A 22,575-nucleotide genomic window follows, 5' to 3' on the forward strand; every position below is an offset into this window, starting at 1 on the left:
TTAGAATGAATGAAGACTATCATCTTTGCTCAGAGAGAAGAGATAATTCTTTACAAAGTTCTGTTTTCCTATTTTCATTTTTTGGTTGTGTGATTTTATTGATTAGAATTCCCATTTTCAAGTCTTACTCAAGTTAGATAATCTCATAATAATTACCAGAAAATGCAGAGTATAAAATTTTTAAAAAAATTTATCTTTTGATTTTAAAATAGTACACATTCAGTAAAATGTAGGAAAATAATAAAAGTGTAAGAAGAGAAGAAAAAATAATAATTCATTCAGAGATAATAGTTGTAAATCTTTATGTCTTTTTAAATGTCTATAAGATCAGAATTATACTTGCAACATCACAAGGGGTCTTAGCGTGTACTAAATATTCAGACCCACAAGACAATTATGGGCTACATTTGGCACTAGCCCAATGGAAGGATATAGGCCAGGCTCCCAGCTTACCAGCTGGGCAGTGTCACCCGTTCCTCTTCAGTATGTGTCCTGGGAGTGGTCCAGCAGAGGAGGAAGGCTCAGTTTCAAGGAGACCACACGCATCAGAGGATGCAGGAGCCACCCAGACTTAAAAGTCTCAAGCCTTATAAGGGTCAATATTACGTCGCAACTCCATGGGCATAGCTTGCAGGCTCTCCATGACAGACATGCTAACTAATGAGAATCGCTTCACTTGGAAGTCAAAACATGAAACCTCCCTTAGGTAATTACAGTTCTCTGAGTCGGGATGCAATTCCCCCATCAGGGGTCAATGTCGCCTAGGAACATTGCTGATATATAGCATTCTTTTCTGTTTCTTGGGAAACCGAGCCAGAAATTTAAGAGAAGGTCAGTTTCCCACATAGAAGGTAAAATGGCTTGTTCACAATATTATATACAGATTTTTTTGCCTCCTTTTCAAAATAGTCTTTTTAAATCACAAGCATTCTCTGTTGCCCCTGAAAGTTACAGAAACATGACTCATTTTAACCAATACTCTAGTATTGTGCATTTAACTAGATACATTGATTTCATATTAAAACTATTGCTGAAATCCACATCTCTATGCAGAAATCTTTGTATTTCTGTAAAACTCTGATTATTTTCTTAACATCAATCTAGGGAATGGAATTAATGACTAGATCTGAAACTTACAAAGTTCTTAAACATCTTGCCAAGCTGCCCTTCAGAGAGGAAATATCAGTTTACAGTTTGACTAGATATACATTGACTATGCTCCTTCAAATATCTGCCCATTTAATATGGAGAAAATGCTGTATCTTTTAAAATTACCTTTCTTTGATTACTAATGACTGTAGAAATGTTTGTATGCACACAATCTATGTTTTGTTCACTGTCTATTCTTATCCTCTTCCTTTTTATTTTGGGAAGCTCATCTTTTTAAGTATTAAGGATATTTATACTTGAGTCTCACATCCTGCAAACTTTTTTGTAGTCTTTAATTACCTTTTCTTTTGGCAGGAGTTTTTATTGTTAGGCAGGCAAATCTACTGATCTTTTCCTATATGGCTCCATCAACATTTCTAAGTGAGATTGATGGTGATTTTGTGTGTGTGTTTGTGGACTTTCTTGTAAGGTTTTGGAGCTCGGGTTTTTCTTGTTTTGTAATGTGAATGGAAAAGTTTTCCATTTATTTTGAGGTCCTGAAACATTTTGTAGAGTTTGGGATTTTCTATTCCCTGAAAATTTGAAGGAAATTTGTCTACAGCTATGTGTCTTCAATAAGATTTTATGAGATAAAATTTAGACACATTTAAAAAGATATTCTATGGTTATTCACCAGTTCAGGTTTTCTACATCTTCTTAAGGCATTGATGGCACATTATCTTTCATAGGAAATTGTCAATTTTATTGTGATCGAAGCATTTATGGGCACATAATTGTTCCTGCAATTTAAATAGAAACAGTGTGGAATTTTAAAGGTTTATGTATTTTTGCTTATACACATTTTTATCTTCTTAATGTTCTTTACTAATGCTTTTTGAAAATCTTATACTAGCCAAGGAGTTCTCTATTATATTTTTCAAATAATTAACTCCTGATTTTATCTATCATTTCTATTTCTGATTCATTTATTTTTTGTCTGAATTTTTAATTAATCGTTGTCCCTTGCTTCCCGTAATTTTTAAAAAATGGGAAACAATCTCTATAAAAGAAGAAGTAATTACAAGAGAACATAGGCAGGGATGTTTCTGGGACGGGGAGGAAGAGAGGAAGAGATGTTAGTCGGTCAACTGACCACTCAGAGAGGCCTATTTGGAAACAGAGAAAATACATGCTTATGGCACAGGAAGATTCCAGACCAAGCCCACCAGACAGAGCCGCCATTAAACCATTCCAGACGGAACCCCAGTGAGGGCTCCTGGTTTTACCAGAGTCTGAAGTGTGTCACTGCTTTCTGAGACCCTTGGAAGGGAGGAAGGGTGTCTTTTAGGTTCTCTCTTATCCCTGGGTTGGTGAGAAACTCGATATGGAGTTTCCTCCCCTGGGGGAGGGCGCACATGTCATCACTAGAGACCTCACAGGGTGCTCTTGGGAATCTCCTATCTCATTCAGACTGAGAAAGTTGGTCTGTGATCCAAAGAATAGCCCCTTTTATCCTCCAGGTTCTTTGCTTCCCTATTCCTGCCCATTAACTAGACACCAGGCACTGTGCTAAGTCGTTTATGTGAATTGTCCTGTTTAAGGCATCACCTATCACGATTTTTTTATGGGAGGAAATGGTAGGGTGACCTGCCAAAGTCACACAGCCAGGACGTGAACCCAAGTACGTGGGCTGTGAAGTTTGTGCTTTTAACGCCTCTGATACCCCTGTTGCAGTAAATCAGGCCTGGCCTTAGGCTACAGCAGACTCAGCATTCAAGAGGAGTTTGGTGGAGCCGGGGATCAATGGTGAAAGCGAACTCAACCTACTCTGCCTCATTGTGTTTGTATTGTTTCTCATCAAACTTCAACACCATTTCTCATTTTAAAAAACAAGCAAAACATTTGCGTAGAAACCAACACTTGTACTGAATGTCTGAGAACTCAGTATATCCATCAGCACGTCAGTTAATATTGCTATATCTCCCCAAAGGGGGAGAGGGGGATGCAAGGAATAGGAGGCTTAGTTGGTGGAGGCAGCTGTTAAAAGAGAAAAAGGGTGAAATAAGGCCTCAGATCCCATTCCAACTAATCTGACCTTCCAGCATGTTTAGACCCAGAAAAGCTTCCCTAAATAAAACCATCAAATATCATTTTCAAATAAAAATGAAGACATTCAAGTGTTAAGTCACCTTATCAGACAACTCAAATCTGCAGGCTTATGCCCTTGAAGCCAGGATAGCCTGGCTAAGTTCATGCCTCTTGAGAGAGCAAAGGAAATAAAGGAAGGTCAAGTTGCAAGTTCATTGAATAGGATGTAAGGGGAACAAAGTAGCAGCATTGAGAATGAATCACAGCAAACTTCACACCTCGGGACAAGGCATTTCTCTAATTCTGGACTCCCTGGAGGTTCAGTCCTAAGAGCAGGAGGGATGGGGGTGGCGGCTGGCTCCCATGGGTGTCCTATTCTACTCTGATCCCAGTGTCTGCACCAACACCAGTATTTACAGATTTACGTTCAGCACCTCTTCTGAATGCACACAACCCACAAGATATTTTTGCAAGAGCCATCCTTGCTGTTCTGTAAATGCTTTAGCCAGTCAAGCCTGTCAACTTAGGACGTTCATGCATGCTTGTAAATACGTATATGGATACTTTAATTCAGACACCAAAATGCAAAAACCAACTGTAGAAGACAAGAACAATAAAGGAGATTTTAGCCTTTCACAGGTATGAAATTTCATTGTGGCTGAAACAGGAGCCCACTTATATGCCCGGGAAGAGAGGCAAGAGGGAACAAGGCAGACAGGAATTGTTCTCAGTGTCTGACAGCAAAGAAGGAAGTCTCTCTCTGTACTTACGATCGCGGTTGGGGTGGCAGCCAGCACACAGTAGAGGACCAGGGGCGTGATGAAGCTTTCTTCCTCGGTCCCCGGGTAAGGCTTCATTAAGTCTCCGTCCTGACAGAAGAATCCTTGGATATGCACCTGAAAAGTGTCAGTGCATTCGAAGTAGTAGGCAAGCAGCACTGTCCCAGCCATGATGACAAGCTGAAAATACAGCATGGCCACACAGAGACATTAGCCGGGCTTCCAAGGAGCAGCATTCGCCTCCCAGAGCACACTCCCTCCATCGCCCCGGTGCTCTCCTGGCTTGGGTACTGCCGAGCGGGTGCGTGCCTGGCGCAGCGGGCTCCGAGCTCGAGGAGTTTGTGCTTGCCTGCCTGCCTGCCTTGGAACATCTGTTACACAAACCTCCCAGCAAGGGGTGTGCAGCTCCCAGCAGGGAGGTAGAGCACAGCTAGGCTTGCAGAGCCCCAGCTTCTGCTGCCCCCCTCTCAGAGCAGGCAGGGGAACCAGGCGCTCTTTTCCCCCAGAAGACGGTGAAAATCAAAGGGCAGGGGCCCAAGAGTGGGCAAGATGTGCATGTGAGATTTGTTTACAAGAGATTGCATAAAATATCAGTGTTAGCCTCACTTTCCTACGAAGTATTAAAAGTAGATGATTCAGGGAAGTGGATTTGGCTCAAATGATAGAGCGTCCACCTACCATAGGGGAGGTCCAGGGTTCAAACCCGGGGCCTCCTGACCCATTTGGCGAGCTGGCCCACGTGCAGTGCTGATGCGCGCAAGCAGTGCCATGCCACACAAGGGTGTCTCCCACGTAGGGAAGCCCCATGTACAAAGAGTGCGCCCCGCAAGGAAAGCCCCCCTGTGCGAAGAAAGCGCAGCCTGCCCAGGAGTGGCACCGCACACACGGAGAGCTGAGGAAGCAAGATGACACAACAAATAAGAGACACAGACTCCTGGTGCTGCTGACAAGAATGCAAGTGGATAAAGAACACATAGTGAATGGACACAGAGAGCAGACAATGGGGAGGGGGAAGGGGAGAGAAATTTGTAAAAAAGTAAATGATTTATGAATGAATGCATGATGAATGAATGAATGAAAAGCTAGATTGTTGTTATGGGGGAGGAGTGGGGTGACGGGGGTGGGGAGTATATGTGGACCTCATTTTTTTTAATGTAATATTTTAAAAATAAAGAAAAAAGAAAAAAGAAAAATAAATAAATAAACTTTCTAATATTAAAAAAAAAAAAAGAGACATTTTCAGGACCATACCAGAATTTACTGGCAGGAATGAAAACATAACACAGGTGTTCTGTAGCAGTCATAACATTTATCCCTTTCCAAAAAGGTTGGGTCTTTATTCCAAAATGCTTTTTACCAGAAATCAAAGATTTTGCTGATGATACCTTATAACAAACAAATATACTTCATAGGGTTCTGACATAGAAGGGACACAGTTATTCTTTAATTTTGACTTAGAAATGTTCTACCTACCATCTTTCATAGGTTTGAGGGGTTGGGGGTGATATGGAAATGTTCATGTTATTGTTCTCATTCATATTTGGAAAACTAAAAGGCCAAAAGAAGATGGCGATAAAGGCAGACAGAAAAGAACAGGTCTTTGATGGTATGAAATTACAGAAACTTAAGCTGAAATTGATCTTGGAGATCTTCTAGTCTCCCGCCTTTATTTCATAGATGCTCTGACAGGGGAGGTGATACTGTTGGATTAGCCAGCAAGCAAACCGAGCACATGCTTAGACTGAGCTCCAACAGAACAGGGGAACTAAAAGGGAGAAAAATACTTTTAAATGTTGATTGGCTTAAAGGCACTGAAATAATCATCATGGGAAAAATATCTGGATTTGGTGGGTTGTTTTTGTACATCTCGTATGGTTTAAAATTGTTTTTCGTAGGAAGTGCGTATAGGGGTGGAGGCAGTGAGAGGGAAACCACACTCTTTTCAGGACTTAGGGAGTCTGAAACTCTTATTCTAGCCTTGGAATGTCTAGCCCAAAGTATTAAAGCCAAGTCCAGAAACCTACATCTCCTAATTCCCAGGGGAAAAAGAATTTACCATGGCCTCAAAACTGCATCCTATACCTACAGGTTGAAATTATAAGGGGAGGCAAAGTAGCACAACTCCAAGATGGAAAGGCACCATTTGGGATCCTTATCCAGTGCTTTAGCAACAAATTGAAGGCGAGCCTCACTCCATACCCCATCCTGTCCTGCTCTCTGGAGCCAGGCACAGCCTCTGCTTCTGGGATTTTGTCTCTGCAGTTCCTCCTCACCATAGTGCAAAGCATCATTTTCTTTAAGAGTCATTGGAGTTGAGTCTTCCCCTACTCTTCCATTTTCCATCTTTCTCTGCCTTTCCTCTCTGGCTCAGCAGCCTTTTGTATCTCCCAGATATAGTTGTGTCTCAAGCACAATCTCTTAACTATTTTTCAAGACATTTACCTTTGGCTGTATCCTTCATCTTGCTCTCCAAGGAGACACAAATCGTCCTCTCCACTCACCATCCCTTGCCCATGACTTGCCTATGACCCCACCAGGATTATATTCTTAGGCTCTCTGGCATATTTTCTATCCCCTCTAATGGGGCTGCAATTTTTGACCATCTGGTAATGTCTGGGCACTCCCACTTGTTTCTTTCTGCCTCATGTTTGTTGGTGCCATGTTCTAACCCTCATGCCAACCATCTCGGCTGTCTCAAGTGTTTGCTTTATTTCCTTTCTTTAAAGCAGCAGAGGAGCGACTTGGATAAGTTTGTTTCCTATAAGACTGACCCCCAAGCAACCCCTGCTAATGGATGCTCTAGCCTGTGCTACTTTATAAGTCAAGGCCTCCAAGTGACTATTTCTTTTTGCTCTTGGCTGGTCACTCGAATCCAACTAGTGGTAAGGAAACTGGTCAGATGCCTACAGACTGTTTTGGAAATGAGATCAAATTAGGATCCCAATAGTTTTGAGGCTCTATCCCTGGGGTTCTCTTGGTCCCCTACACAGGACTGATCTGGGGTTTTTGTGTATCTCATCCCTGTGGTTGGAAATACACTGCCTTCTTTTTTGACAAATGTAGTTTAGGCACAAAGGCTTTACCAGCCCTTGGAAGATACCTACTTGGGGTAGAGGAGGGACATGTGGGCGCTAATGAAAAAAAGAAAATAAAAAACATCTAGCTTCCTCTACTGAGGAAAAGTATTGTATTTTATTGAATGCCTTTGTGCTGTCACTCCTTAGTCCCTTTAAAAAAAAAACAGAGGTGAAAATGAAGTAAACAAAGGCAAATATGTTTGTATTTATCTCTGTGTAAAATTTATCTCATAGAAAAGCAAAGAACAGAAAGTTTTAGAACATAGAACTGTCTTAACATTGAATATATCAAAATCAGCAATCACAACAGAAATAGCCAAGGTCATGTGCTGAGATCGGAAATGCCTAGAGCAAATCTTGAATGACTGCTGACTAATTTAATCCTGGACGCAGAATTCAGAGAGAAATGAATGAATCAAGCAATCAATTTGCAGGGAAGGTAGCAAAGGACAGAGAACCTTGGAGACTCACAGGGTGGTGGAGGTTGGTGGGGCTTTGGCAGCTTTTGGAACAGACCTGACCCACCAGCAAGAATCCATCTGCCCTCGCTTTCCCCCAGAGCAGCCAGGAACGTCCCCCTGCCATTTTCAAGTAATCCTCAAATTCTCTGGAAAGCACCCTAATGATGTTATTTAGAGATGTACAGAAGCAAAAAATAGAGTAATTCACACCTTGATTTCCAGGTTTCCTTTCTATTTGGCCATATCTTAAAACACCACAGGCTGATTCTGTTCCCATGAGCAGAGATAGCCACTTGGCTGCATGGATGCTGCTGCACAATTAGCCCTCAAGGTCCTTCCCTCTTCCTCTCTGTCCTGGGCCATAATTCACCCTCTCTAGGCTTGTGTAACTAGTGCCAGCTGGCATCTTTGCCATCTCTGTTGCCCTCCCAGCCCCATTTAGGGATGCATGGAGGGAGGCCGTCATGTTGATGTCACATGAGCAGATGGTGAAGCTGTGCTGGAGTGGTGGAAGGGCTGGACATGTCAGTGTGAAAGGACCAATTACGGCTGCAGGAGGAAAACAAGGTGTAAGGAAATACCAGGGGTTTTCCTCTGTGGTTGCTTACCAATAATTGCAATCCAATATATGGAAGGAAAGGCATTAAGTCTTTCTACTCCTCTGAAATCTTCAGTCATAGCTATTCCAGGCAGACCAGGCAATTCTCTCTGTATTGAACACCCCATGCTTTTTCCTGCTCCTGTCTTTGGTAATGGAGGAATGAAGCCTGCTGCTTGAAGGGGGACCAAGTTAGCAAATCCCGTCAAGCATTGCTCTACACTTAGCGGAAAATGCATAGGTCTGCCTCTTAGTCTGGGGCTACATACATCTTACACCATCCTACCTGGCTACTCCTTAAAGAGGAAAAAAAAAAAAAAGAAAAGAAAAAGAAAGAACAAATGCAAATACCACATTCTTGATCCTTGATCTTCTTTGATCTTTTTGGTTAGATTCAACAGTTGCCTGGTATGCCCAGACCATTGTCTTTATTTAGTATTTCCTTCCTCCAGCATCATGTTGGTTGTTTATTGGTGGATAATATGGAAAAATGTAGAGTGTATGAAATATTATCCTGTAAATTAACAACACACTGACAAAGGATTAATTTTGGGGTCTAAGTTAAACTATATTGGACCACGAAGTGTTCTCTTTGACCTTCTGTTAGGATTTTTTTTTAAATTCAATGACATGGATGAATACATAGAAGAGACGTTAAATGTATAGTGACACAAAACTGGCAGGCATAGCTAACATCAAAGAAAGCAGAAAAAAATTCAAAATGATTCTGACATCTGAGGACATTCCTCAGGGATCAATGTAAAGTCCCACAGCAAGGCTCTGATAATTCAGTACTGCAGGGGTTAGTGTAGCGGAAGGATAGAATTCTGGACTAATTGGATCATGGCTGCTGCCCCTCCTCAGGGCTGCCTCGGGACACAGAGCTAGAAAGGGCAGAGCTCAATTCATGTTAAATGTGAAAGTGAGAGAGGGGTGAGAAAACGAGTCAAGGAAAGTCTGTAAAAGAAGGTGCTGGGTGACGTTGATGTGTGTCTTGTTTATTCACTGATCAGAGGTGGGTAAGCTAGAAAGAGGAGGGGTCTGCAACCCATCAAGGATCCCTATGGTCCCCTCCTCTCCAATCCTACTACTTCCTTTGCTAAAACAGACTAAGTTGACTTGGTTGCTGACCTGAGGATTCTCAGAAGAAGCACTAGAAGTCAGAAAACCACTACTGAACATCAACTGTGTGCCAGTCTCCTCAGCTCATGGGTGGAAACATAAAGATGAAGGCATTCTTAGCTTTTCAAGGAAATGAGCCTATAGCCAAATTATTATATTACACAATTGGATAATTTTTATATTTGGATAGATGGATGGATGGATGGAAGATTGAATGTGTGGAAGGATGAATCCGATGATGGCATTAAGAAGAGACTGTTTGAGAGACACCAGATGATACAGGGAAGAGTTTGCCTCGTCAATGATATCGGATACTTGAACTGCCTCCCATGAGTGTCTGAAATTTAAAGACCCAGTTGCAGTACAAAATGTACCATTTACTGTTTGACTTCAGGCAATTTACAAAATATCTCTGAATCTCAGTTTCCTCACATATGAAATGGAAATTATAATATCGGCCACACTGAATCGTGAAGATTAAAATACTTAAAACAGCCTTATGTTAGCCTGTATTAGCCCATGACTTACAGAACTTGCCGATGAAGGGGAGTTACTTGCCCTCCTCAGCCTCCCCATAATAGAATAAGTAGCAGAACCTTTCTGGAAAACTTCATATAAAAGGAGTTATATAAAATTAACGGACCAATTAGAAACTCCACCACATTTGGCTTTACCAGATGTGAAGGTCTCTGCTCTTGTAGGAGCAGGGTCAGCTGACAAGGCCCTGGTCTGCTGAGCAAGCTAAGATGACCCTGGGAATCTGATAAAGATGCAAACTGTATCCATCTCCTTCCAGATGCACACCAAAGGGAAGTGGCCATTTCTAAGGGCAGCTGAACATGTCCTTGGTCACGATGCTCCACATGTAGCCATCACATCTACCTCCAGTAGATAAGTAAGGGGGACCAAAAGTAGAAAAGGCCCATAGGTTGGAGATGAGGCCCTGACCTTTTGTCTTTTTGCTCTGCCCCTTACTGGCTCTGGGCCCTGGACACGTGGCTTCAACTTCTCTGATGCTCTGGCCCAAATGGAAGGGAATACCTAATAGGTTTGAGAGAACATACAGGAAATGGGAATAAATAAGATGACTTTGAGAAACCTTTTGTAGAAGGTGAAGCACCATACAAATTTGTATAATAAACATATAAGTTAGACCAAGATAAGGAATGAGCAACCAAGAATGGGCTGAGTAGATATAAATGCTTGTGTTACTGGGATTTCTTTTAGTTTACGAACTTACTTAGGCCTATACCTCCATTCTCCTTCATGCCCAAGGATGGTGATGTTATGCCTAGAAGAGGTGAACACGCGCTCAGTCCCCACTCCGCCTTCTCTTCATAACATTGTACTATGTAGGATTCTGAGATGGTCTCGAAATTCCTGTACCCTGACGTACATGTCCTTGTATAATCCCATCTCCTGGAACATGTAAATGTGATGGGACAGTTGCTCCACTGGTGGAATTTTGCAGATGTAATTAAGGTTCCTACTCAGTTGTCTGTGAGTTAATAAAAAGGGAGATTATCCTGGATGGGCCTGACCTAGACAGGCGAGCCATTTTAACGATGTCTGAGAGAGTCAGAGCAGCACACATACTACTCTCCTGGTGACCTTGAGGATGCCAACTGCCATATTTTGGAGAAGAACACATGGCCAGGCATGATGGGAAGCCTCTAGGAGCTGAGACTGTCAGTCTACGTTTCTTGGGTTTTACATAATTCACTTTTCTTCTCTTTAAAAAAATTCCTTTTTGGCTCCAGATAGTGTTATTGATTTCATTCTCTTAATCCAAAGAGCCATGGCTAGAACAACCTACCTTGTCCTTGAAGGAGATAGTTTGGGCTCTGGGCTGGGACCTCTGCCCCAAATCCACAAGTACTCTTGGGTTCTGCTCTCCCAGTGCCTGACTTCTTTTTGGATGGCAACCCTGGCTAAGCTGCAAGGATAACAAGGAAGCAGTTTGAAGGCCAGTCTTTAGACACTAACACCAAAGGCAACACTTTCTTCTTGGGGATGGGGAAAGGAGGGTGTGGTTGCAAGAACAAATACTCAGGCCAAAATCTCTAAAGAAAGTCTCTGGAAATAGGGTTGCCCAAGCATCTAAAATAGTTATCCCTATTCAAAGGAATTAAAACTGGTGTCATTTCTGACAATTAAGACATCTGCAGCCGAGTATTAATTGATTATGTAGATCCAAAAGGGTTTGAGTGAGAATGGGGCTAGAGGAGTCTCATTAATCTATGAAGATGAAGGCTTCTCAATTTTTAAAGACCCAGGTGAAGAAACTCCACTTATGCTATTATATGAAAAGAGAATGTACTTTTCTTGCCATCCTTAAAATTTCCTTCATTAATAATCAGAAGAGATTTCAGTAAAAGAGATAGGGACTTAATCAGTAGGTACTGCCACTGTGTGAGCAAAACCTGACATCACAAGTAAATGCAGGAGCCCAGTACTTTTGAGTCATCATCCCTGCAGCCTTTGCTTGCAACCTGAGTGCTCAATTGGCTTTGGGGAGAGTGGTTTGACTTGCTGCCTGAAGAATGGTTTTCTAGCCTCCCACCTGTTCTAACAACTCTTTAGAAGACTTGTGCCTAGTCTGAAGGAAAAAAGAGAACTTGATTCTTACGTTCTTTGTCCTGTTCATGCTACAATAGTATCTACATTAGAATTCTAAGAAAATGTTATGGATTGACCTGTGTCCCTAAAAAAAGACAAGGTCAAGTTCTAACCCCATCCCAGGAATGTTACCCTATTTGGAAGTAGCATCTTGCAGATGTGATTAGTTAAGATGAGGTCATACTGGAGTGGGGCAGCTCTGATCCAATATGACTGGTGTCCTTGTAAGAAAAGGAGAATTGGACAAAAGAGAGAAGACAGCCATGTAACGGAGATAGTGATTGAGTTGTGCCATGGATTGCCAGGAAGCTGCCACCTGAACACTGCAGACTTGAGGGACACATGGCCCTGCTGACACCCTGATCCAGACTTCTAGCCTCTAGATCTGTGATATAATAAATTTCTGTTTCTGTGGCAATCTTTTGTGCAGCCCTAGGAAACTAATTTACTTAAGGATTTAAACACCCTAATCCACTTAATCTCAGGAAACTATGAGCGAATGGGACTTCAGCCCCCTAAAATAAATTTCCCTTGTCATTATGGACCAGCTGTCATGGGATTATGCTGTATGGGGCTTCATGGTATATTTGAGCCTGTATTTCTCTTTATTTGGGGCAGGGGCATATGTGTTTTCTATCATTAGGAGTGTTCTATTATAGGACGCTAGGTATAGATGTCATAAAGAAGAACCCAGAAGTGGATGGATATTGGTTCAGGTAACACTGAAGCTTCTAAAACTGCTCCCCAAAATCCTCCTTGGCCATCTCAGTGTGCAGTAACAATTTGTTCTTGTGTTTCTACAGATCCTGGAAATCCCTAATATGATCTCCCTTAGGGCATCATTAGCTTGCCTGTGTCTTCTTCCATCAAGCTGTGAGACCCTTTGAGAAAGGATCCTTCAAATGTGTAACTTCAGTGCTTAACACAGGTGTATGAAAGGTGTTGGAAAAAAACCCACTGGATGAATGAATGAGATTCTAGAGTTGTAGTTACTCAGAGCAACTCTGCATCTTTCCAGGAACATACCGCCTGAAGCTTTGTGGGATGCCTTCTTATTAGACTGGTGAAAACTAATGTTTTTAATCAACTTTAGTTTGAAAGAATGAAAGATATTAATAGGTGTTCTGGGGTTCTGGGGGGCGGGGGGAGAAGAAATGGACTGGAGGGAGACAGGGATTAGCAAAGGGAGAGGGGATAAGGAGGGAGAGATGGATATCTGTGGTAAAAAAAAAAATGAATATCTCTGGTCAAAAAAGTTGGGGGAAATTCTGAGTCAAGCTTAATTTAAAAGGTTTTGTTTCTGAAAGATTCTCAGGGCACAGTGACCTGGAATTCTCCGAAGTGCATTTAGTGTAGCATCTTTTAAACTCGTTTGAACATGGAACCACCACTTCCCCTTCCTTCCCATGTTGCGCTTCTCAACAACTTACAGAATATTCGTGGAACTCAGTTAGGGAAATGCAGACATAGCTCCTGATTGGGAAGAAGAGGTGCCAGAGCAAGGGGAGGAAAAGAGAATGAATGCAGGAATGCGTAGTTGTATGTGGGGCTGTTAGTAAAAGCCTGCATACAAGGTATCTGGGAAGGAGACAAGAGCTTTATGATGCTAAAACCTTCATCTTATAGTGTCAGTTTTTGGTCACAGAGCCAGAACACTTAACCATGGTTTCAAAATGGGAATATTTTGCTTGCCCTTCTTTGAGGAGCTCAGGTCCAGGTGCTATCCCCACTTCAGGAATAGGGGCCCCAAGTTGGTTCTTTGGTATGCTATTAACCATTCATCAAGCCAATCTAGGAGAGGATGCTTAAAAAGTATGGCAAACAGCAGCAGCAGCAACCTATTTGACACTAAGCGCCAATCATGGGATTTCTATGGTGCAACTATCTTTTCCTTTTTGGCTCACTGGGTAGCTCTGTGAATAGTTCTGGTGAAGCCACAAACATCACAGAAGTAGTTTGCTCCTGTCGACCCCCTAATATGGCTTGGAGCTCCTGTACCCTTTGAGAGTTCTTCTTGCTCATCCCAGACTGTCCAGCACCCAGTCACCAACGTCTACATCTCTAAAAGGCTCAGGGATATTTCTCTAATGCTTATCCAGGTGTGGTTTAATGCGATCATACTATTCAATGAAGGGGTAAGCAAGCACCTACTTAATCTTTTAAAAGTTAAACTCTGAGTTTAATGTAAAACCTGTGTATACAGTTTTGAACCTAACATCTCTCTGTGTAAAAATGTTTTCAGGAGAGAAGACACTAATTTTGGACACAGTTTAAAGATTCCTGGGGCAGGGGTGAGTGCTATGGGGGCTTTTAAAGGAAACACCAGGAGAAGCAGGCCAGGAAATTAAGACAAGGGGCAGGGGATGTGTATGTTCAGAAGAGTGGTTTAGCCATGGAACACAGAACTCTAACCCACCACTCTTACAGGATAATCTTAACATGCCTTATCTTTGGACAGCTTTCTCATAGCAAACCAGACAAAAATCCCAAGTTTTTAGGATGCTTTGTGAAATTATGAAGAATTATTAACTTACCCCTTCCATCTATTATAGTTGAAAATTATGAAGTCACAAAAATGCCACAACGTTCTCTGAAGGATGTTCAAAACTTTCCTCTAGTCATTAGCACAATTGTAATGTTGGGGAGACTTTTTCACTGTTTAAAGATACATCTAAACATTTGAAAATGTAGCAATAATAGGCACATTCCATATTGTATTGCAATTATTTAATTGCACATCTTTCTCTCATCACTTATTGCAAACTCCTCAGGAATTCATCTTTGAATCCTAAGCACTAAGCATCACACCTGGTGGGAATAAATATGTTTGGGGTGGAAGGCCTTTCTTAAATGAGACCCAAAAAGCAAAAGGTATAAAGTGAAAAAGTGGAAAGGTTTGATTATATCCAAATTCAAGACTTTCTATTCAGTAAAATTGAAAGTAACAACAGGCCAACAACAACCCTTCAACAAAGTTAACAGGAAGATGACAGAATGGGACAAGGTATTTGCAATATTCAATAACATCTAATACATATGGGACATTTCCAAAAGCCACCAGGGAAAGCTAGAAAAGCCAACAGACCCATGGGCAAAAGTTATGAATTGGAATTACAGATGGGGAAATCCAATGGTGTGCCAGAGCTGGCTTATGTTACCTTGTGAGAACCAAGGGTTGAATTCTCAGTTTTGTGACCTGGTTGCTGAACAGCTGGTAGCTTGAAATTGACCATGGTGCAGTATTTACACCATGGAAATTGGCAAATCAGGCTCCCCTCTCCCAGCTCCAGAGAGTCAGAGGTTAAAACATTTACCAACCCAATTCTAGGGAAACCTGAATGACTAACATTCATGCACATGGACTCAGTAATCTCCAGGTGAATGCAAATCAAAACAAGAGTGATGTTTTATGTCTATCAAATTGGGAAAATTCTGAAAGTTGGAAAATGTTGTGTTGATGAGGAATAGGGAAATGGAAATATTATGCCAAGAGAGTTTAAATTGTTGGAGACTTTTGGGAGAGCAATGTAGCCATGCCTGGAGGAAGGAATTATTCATGTACACTGTAACCCAGAAATCTCACATAGAGGCATGTACCCCCAAGAGTGTCCTGCACAGACCTCAGTAAGGAAATACATAAGGATGACAATGCAGTGTTGCTGTGGTTAAAAAAAAAAGGTGGAGGCAAAGTGGTGGCAACCTAGGGAAATGAATGAGTAAAATGAAGTACTCCATATGCTGGACTACTATACAATATTAGAAGTAATGAATTAGATTTACGTAAAATCATACTAAATACTTAGGTGGTTATTGTTCTATACCTTTTCCTAAATGCTTTGCATATATTAACTCATTTAATCCTCACAACTTTATGAAGTAGATTATAGTAATAATTCCATAGAATTATTATTAATTTTATTTTACAGATAAGGAATGTGAGGATCAGAGAGTTTAGTGATTAGCCTAAGGTCACATGGCATGGATGTGGAGGAACCCACATTTGAACCCAGGCATTCTGACCCTGATTCTTCATTCTTAATCACTATGCTCTACTGCTAAAGCTTAAAAGCACGGAGTGAAAAGCAGGAAAGAAACTGGGAAAGAAAGAGCTGCGGTACAACGCAAAGTACCTAAACTAAAAACACAAGTTAAAATCATGATACACTTTCCAGGATATGCACACATTTAAGAACATATAATAAATACATCAGAGTGAGGATAGCCGGCAGGGAAGACAAATAATCAAATGGCTGTGTGATGCACTGAAGGGTATGGTTAACTTAACTTGGTAGACCCCCATGTCAAATGCAAGTAAGAGCAAATGAATGAATATTTAGCATCCAGTAGCCTTAGGGGATGTCTGTGATGAACAGAATACTGCATCTGATAATTATCCCAAAATATTACCTTTCTCAATGCATGTATACTAGTCAGTTGAAAGAGTGCCAATGCAAAGTACCAGGAATCTGTTGGCTTTTATAAAAAGTATTTATTTGGGGTAAAAGCTTACAGTTATAAGGCCCAAAAGAGCCCAACTCAAAGTTGATTTCTCCCCAAAGTCAGTGGTCACATGTTGAAGCGAGATGGTTGCTGATCTCTGCCTGGTCTCTCCTTTCCTTCTGGGCTTCCAGTCCTCTCTCTCTCCTAGTTAGGGCTTGTCTCTGAGGACTTTGTAGATCAGACTTGGCTCTCTTTCCAAGGTCAGCTGTAAGCTATGAGGCAAATGGTCCATCTCTTCCCAGGGTTCTAGCTGTTGGAGCCCTCTCCTGTCTGTCACATGGCAGGATCAAAGTTCTTTCCTCTTCCCGTGTCTTCTTGAGTGAATGTCCATTTATATCAGCCCACCAACGAGATGGGGACTCAACCTGAGTCTTGCCTTTCTGACGTGGTCGAATGGAAGCCCTACTCTTAACAGGTAATTGAATCAAGGACCTGTCAACTGAATCCAATATAATCAAAGGGTATCACACCCAGAATAGATTAGTTTACGAACATGATCTCTCCCTTTCTGGGATTCACAAAAATAATCTCAAACTGTCACAGTCTGGTTGTAATAAATAGGACTTGTTGAAAGAGAGAGAATGAAGGGGAAATATGGGTCATACTGCATGTTAATGCAGTCTTAATCTTTTATAAAATGAAAATAATCTCAAGAGGCCTGACTGCTGTGACTTTTGTACAATAATCCACAAAATGAAATGGACAGGAGTTTCTCCATTTATTAATGTATATCAAGGTAATTATTTTACTCTAAAAAATAAAGGGGCATTTTCATGGACCAACCATCTGATGGCTTTAAAAGGATATCAGGAATATAATAGGTTGCAATTTAAATATTAAAATCACACTGTCAGCTCTTAAAAAATATTGAAATTTCCTCTTTGCTATCTATAATAGAGTCTTCTTGTCATGAGCCTTTAAATTATGGATATACTTAAGAACAAAAGACATTCAGAAATGATTGTATTACTCCAAATTATAATGAAAACATAAAACTAACACTGAATTTTCTGCGTGCATTGTGGAACAAATGTTAAAGATTCCAAAGGAAGAATCAGGAAACAAGAACGAGCTTCCTATGTTTGCTTTAAAACCATTTTAAAAAGAAGTACTTAAGATATCACTTTAATTTCCCTACCAGAAGGGAACATGATTTTTCTTTTTCCGTGGGCACTGCTACAAGTTACTTGGGAATAGGCAAATGAGGAGAAAAGGAAAAAAATATTCTGTCCAAATCAACTAGTGTGTTTTTTCTTTTCCAGTTGAAATAGGTAAATTTCAATAGTGCAAAAGATTTACATGCTCTTATTTTCTTTATTTTACTGAATAAGAATTTTCCTTAGAGTTATTGAGTAGGTTGCCTCTAAGATATTGCCTTTCCCAAACAGACTGGAACCAGGGGTTCTTAGCCTTTTTTGTTCCATGGACCCCTTTGCCAGCCAGGTAAAAACCACAGACCCTTACTAAGTCCACACTAGACTGTGTATTATTTAATAAACATATCATACCCACACCAACATGTACCCACAAGAATAATGTTGTTTTTTGAATTTCAGTTCAAACTCATGGACCCCTTGTTAGGAATCCTGGACTAGATATTACATAAATAGCACAGATCTCAACCTCTTCCAAACTCAGATCACAGGTACTCAGCCTACACCTGCTCACTCAGATCGCATCTATGTAAAGCTGACCCTAGTGAAAGCAATCAGCAGGACCTCTAGGTCACGGGTTCTTAACCTGTTTTGGTTCCATGGACCCATTTGCCAGAAAGGTGAAAACCACGGACCCCTTCTCAGAATGTAGTGGCAGATAGTTTTATGACACTCAACATTGGAGGTCAGAGAAAATAAAGATCATAAGTTGATTTTTCTTTTCAATTTAAGCTCAGGGACCCCTTGAAATCTTTCCACAGACTCGTGGCTAAGAAACCCTGATCTAGGTTCATCCAGCTCCCCAGGTGCTTTGCACTGTGGGGGTATCACTGCATTTTTGTCTTCCTCCACCAGTCTTGTCCAACAGAACATCTTGCATTGATAGGAATGTCCTATATGTGTGCTTTCAATATGTGTGATTTTTGGACATTTGAATATGGTTAATGCCATTGAGGAATGGGATTTTAAGTTGTACCTAATTTTAATTTGTTTAAATTTAAATATTTAAATTAACTTGCATTTTAATTGTATTTTAATTTATTGAAGTGTAATTCAAAATTTAAATGCAGCAAATGGCTACATATTGGACAGTGCCTTACATTCATTCCCAGGCGGTACCATGATTTTGGCATAAATCTGAAATTATTTTGGTCCAAAATAATACAATACATCAGGGAATAAATGGGAAAATTCACCATCAGAATTTTACTCCTAGAGATTAATCATTATTGACTTTGGGCCTGTATTTATTCTTTCAGACATTTTTTTTCCTCCAGGGCATGGCAACTTGCACAACCAGAGGTAGAATTAAACCTATATAGGATAGAATCACACTGTACATGCTGTTCCATAGCTTTCCTCTCAACAACACATTGTGACCATCTTTCCATGTTAGTACATGGAGGTCTTCAGAGTTCTGTGAGACAACATGTCCCCTTCTTTGCTAAGCCAATCTCCTTCTGTTACTTACACCCCAGGAGTCCAGACTGACACAGGTGGGTCCAAAGAGCAGCTTTACCGTTAGGGTGAGCTTGTTGGGGTGAGTTCAAGGAGCAGGTTTACCATTAGGGTGAGCTTGTCGGGGTTTCAGGGGCCCTGTCTCAGGATAAAGGCAGAGAAGCAGGCAGGAAACTCATTGGAGGAGAGCTTTGCACTCCAGGCTGAGGAAATTACCTTTTTTTTATGTACTCAAAAGAAAACCACTGAATGACTGTGGGCAGGAAAGTGGCATGATCAGTGCTATCCTGCAGAAGGTGACCCTGGCAGTGAAATCAGATTTGTACAAAGGTTCGTTTACAGGCCAGCCACCAGCTATTCCAAACACTTCTAACACTGCCAAACTATCATATTTCCAAAATCCTCTTTAAGCTCCCTCAACAGTAGAGTAGAAGTAAGATAGTGCATTTTGTAACCATTTAGTTTTCAATGGGTAGTGGGTAGGTATAAAATAATCCCTTCATTTGTCTTTTATTGAGCACCTATGATGTGCCAGGCATTAGGGAAATAGTGCACAACAAAGTCTGCCCCCTTGGGGAGACTGTAAAAGGAGCAGATTTGGGGACTGGGAGAAATACGAAGTTTAATTTATGACATGTAAGTTCTGAGATGCCTTTTAGACATGCAAATGTCAGAGGTGGTTGGGTATAGAAGTTAGAGAAGGTCTGGGTGGGAGCCTTTGGGAGGTGTCAGTCTGTGATCCCTTAGAAGTGTCAGGAAGCATCAGAGGAGATGGAAGAGGATGCCAGAAGCAGAGATGGAGGGGAAGTAAGAGTAACAGCCCCCAATATAGCTGGGGCTATGGTCTGGTAGGTGAGGAGAAGGGAATTGGAAGTGGAATTAGCAGCACTGAGGTATAGATTCAGATGCAGTTAAAAGGGGAAATTTTAGGTTGTATAGATGTTACTAGAATAAAAATGAAAATAAAACAGCATAGGACTGTATAACACAAACAGGGAACCCTAACATAAACCATGCACTACAGTTGATGGTACAATTATAGTAATATTCTTTCATCAATTGCAACAAATGTACCATACTAATGCAAGGTGTTAATAATAGGGGTTGATATGGGAAATCTGTACTTTCTGCATAAATTTTCTGTAAACCTATTACTTTTTCTAATTTTAAAAAAGGTAACATAATTTATGAAAAGCTGAAATTGTAGATCAGTTTTCTGATTAGAAAAACCAACCCAAACCAAACCTCTTTTCGCTCTTTGGGATTCCGGGAGGAGTCCAGAGCAGAAGGGTACAGCTGCCCATTTTCCTGAGGACCCATGTGTTAGATATCTTGTGTCTCAGAAATGCCTGTGCCATTTTATAACAAGCATCTGTGAACTATCAGAGAAGGATGCAAATGCTAGAACAACGTCTTCCTGATTCAAAATGGGGCTGATCTGAGCCCATCTCCTGGCCCATCTCAGCCTCCTTTTCTCTTGCATTTTTAAAGAAATAAGAAAATGTAAGCAAAGTAAAGTGGTTCAGAGTCAATAGGACTAGCAATGACAAACAAAACCATGCCACATGTACCACCTTCCTCCATCCCTAATTAGGACAGACAGGGCCGGTAATTCTTGGGACTCATTTCCGTTGAACCCAGTGGGTCTTCTAATCATTTTCTACATGTTGCTGCAGACAGTTGTTACCAACTGATTAGAAACGGCCGCCCCTGAAACCATGAGTGGTACCACCATTTCAGATATAGGAAGTGGGTCCTGAGATGGCATAGAAGACCACGGGGCTTTCAGCACTTGTCCATTGACTCCTGTGCTCCTTCTAAGCACTCTAAGTCCCTCAGACCAGAAACCTCTGAGACCCGAGAATGTCTCCTCCAGAGGAGAGGCACAGCAGAGAGATGAAGCATGGGCTGTTAACAGAACTTTTCTCATGAATGGTTTATGTTAATTTTGGAGGAAGCGAGAAAGATGGGTCCTTCTTGCTGTGGGTAAGGCCCTAAATCTCTCTCAGCTGGTACTGTTGGCATATCACGGAGTTTGGCATGGAAATTTGTGCAAGCACAGTGGTTTTCCTAAATTCAGAGCACTGACTGGAGTAGAGGGACGATGATTTTCTCTCAAATCTTAGGTTAAATTGTCCCTAAATGCATTTCACTAAGGGGGTGTTATTATACCTCCCTAATAACCCTGAGATCACTTCTCAATTTGAGACTTGGCTTGGGAGAGGCATGAAAAAATGATAGCTCAGAGTTTGTGGTCACTTTGAATGGTTTCATTTAGGAAAGTTGACACTGAACAGGTCTTTGTTGTTACATCTCTGTAAATTGAAATAGGATAAGAACAGGCATTAAGATGCTTCGAGATTTGAATTAGAGGAAAAATTATTCCAATGCATATAATAGGGGGAAGGCTCTCTGAGCTCATAATCGCCTGATTCTTATGAAAAACTGTCACTCTGTGGATGCGTCCACGCTTGACTGGAGGTTGTGCAAAGTAATCTAAGCCTCCTTTTTCTCCTCTAGGATTGATTTTTGCTCCTTTTGGAAATGATTGTTCCACTTAAAAACTTTCTGAACATGGCACAATGTGTCATCTGTATCATTTGGCACTCAGAATACTCTGTCATTATCCTAGGATGCTTATGACTGGGCACGTTGTCAATGGAAATGTATTCGATGAAATGTGAAATTACTTTAGAAGACATATTTAGAGCATTTCATTTAGGCCAAGCGTGTGGATTCAGGAAGCTATAGTAGTTAATAAGTTTTCCTCACAGGGTACGTTTTCATTTTTTATTGCCATTTCTACCTTTGACTTCAATTGGCTACCAGAGGGATGGGAATCCAAGATGTGAAAGACCATTTCAATGGTGTCTTTATATTTTTCCAGACATTATCTCAGAGCTGTTATTGAGCAAGCAGTCGGGGTGCTGGTCCAAGCTCCATCAACTGACATCTTAGAAACTAGCATCATCATCTTCCCCCAGGCTCTCAAAGTAGAGTCTGAAAACTGGCCATATTACCATATGCACTAACCCCAAGCTCAGTTCACCCCTTTCCTACACACAGGATCCTTTATTTTTTATGAAGCAGAATAAGAGCTCTATTTCCTGGGCATCAGGAAAAATAATGTTTGCTGAGTATATTTGGGGGGAGATGATAGTTATCCGGAATGTTCAGAGACAGAGAAATGTCAGGAGACAGAAAAAGAATAATCAGGTCACTTCCCTTCCTTCAGCTATCCCAAGGTACCCTGGGAGCCTGGAGGACACATACCAGGGAGTCCGTGAAGTCTGGGTACCAAAACACAGACTGTCACACCTACTGCCCAGACAATTGTTACGGATAAGGAGTGCTCTGCAGATTGCCAGGTGATCAGTCTTGAGCCCATTTGAAACTGAAAACACTTTTCCTCATAAATATCTTTCGACTCCCTTCCTCTCCCTAAGGTGGCTGTTACCAGTCCCCTCGCAGTTGTGAAAGGTGAAGGACTGGTAGATGTACGTTTGTATTACCATTTAGGTTGTGTGGATGCCTGAGAGGAGGCAGGGAGGGAGGTGGAGTTGGCTTTGTGTTTTCTTCTCCTTCTCTGGAGGGCAGACTTCTGAATCCCATTGTCTGAGGACTTTGGCT

The 22,575-nt window shown here is 41.3% G+C and overlaps 1 protein-coding gene across 2 annotated transcripts in view; it reads right to left on the reverse strand.

The window, feature by feature from the left end:
- Nucleotides 1-22,575, reverse strand: part of PLPPR1 (phospholipid phosphatase related 1) — a 316,568-nt gene that overhangs the window by 55,040 nt on the left and 238,953 nt on the right. For both annotated transcript variants that reach the window (XR_011649506.1, XM_058302596.2), the window contains exon 3: nt 3,948-4,136. Coding sequence is in view for 1 of the 2 variants with exons in the window: in XM_058302596.2 (XP_058158579.1) it covers nt 3,948-4,136 (189 nt within the window). In the remaining variant the exon portion in view is untranslated. The remainder of the gene's footprint in view (nt 1-3,947; nt 4,137-22,575) is intronic.

The sequence above is a fragment of the Dasypus novemcinctus genome, chromosome 8 (assembly GCF_030445035.2).
Source record: "Dasypus novemcinctus isolate mDasNov1 chromosome 8, mDasNov1.1.hap2, whole genome shotgun sequence".
NCBI classification, from domain to species: Eukaryota; Metazoa; Chordata; class Mammalia; order Cingulata; family Dasypodidae; genus Dasypus; species Dasypus novemcinctus.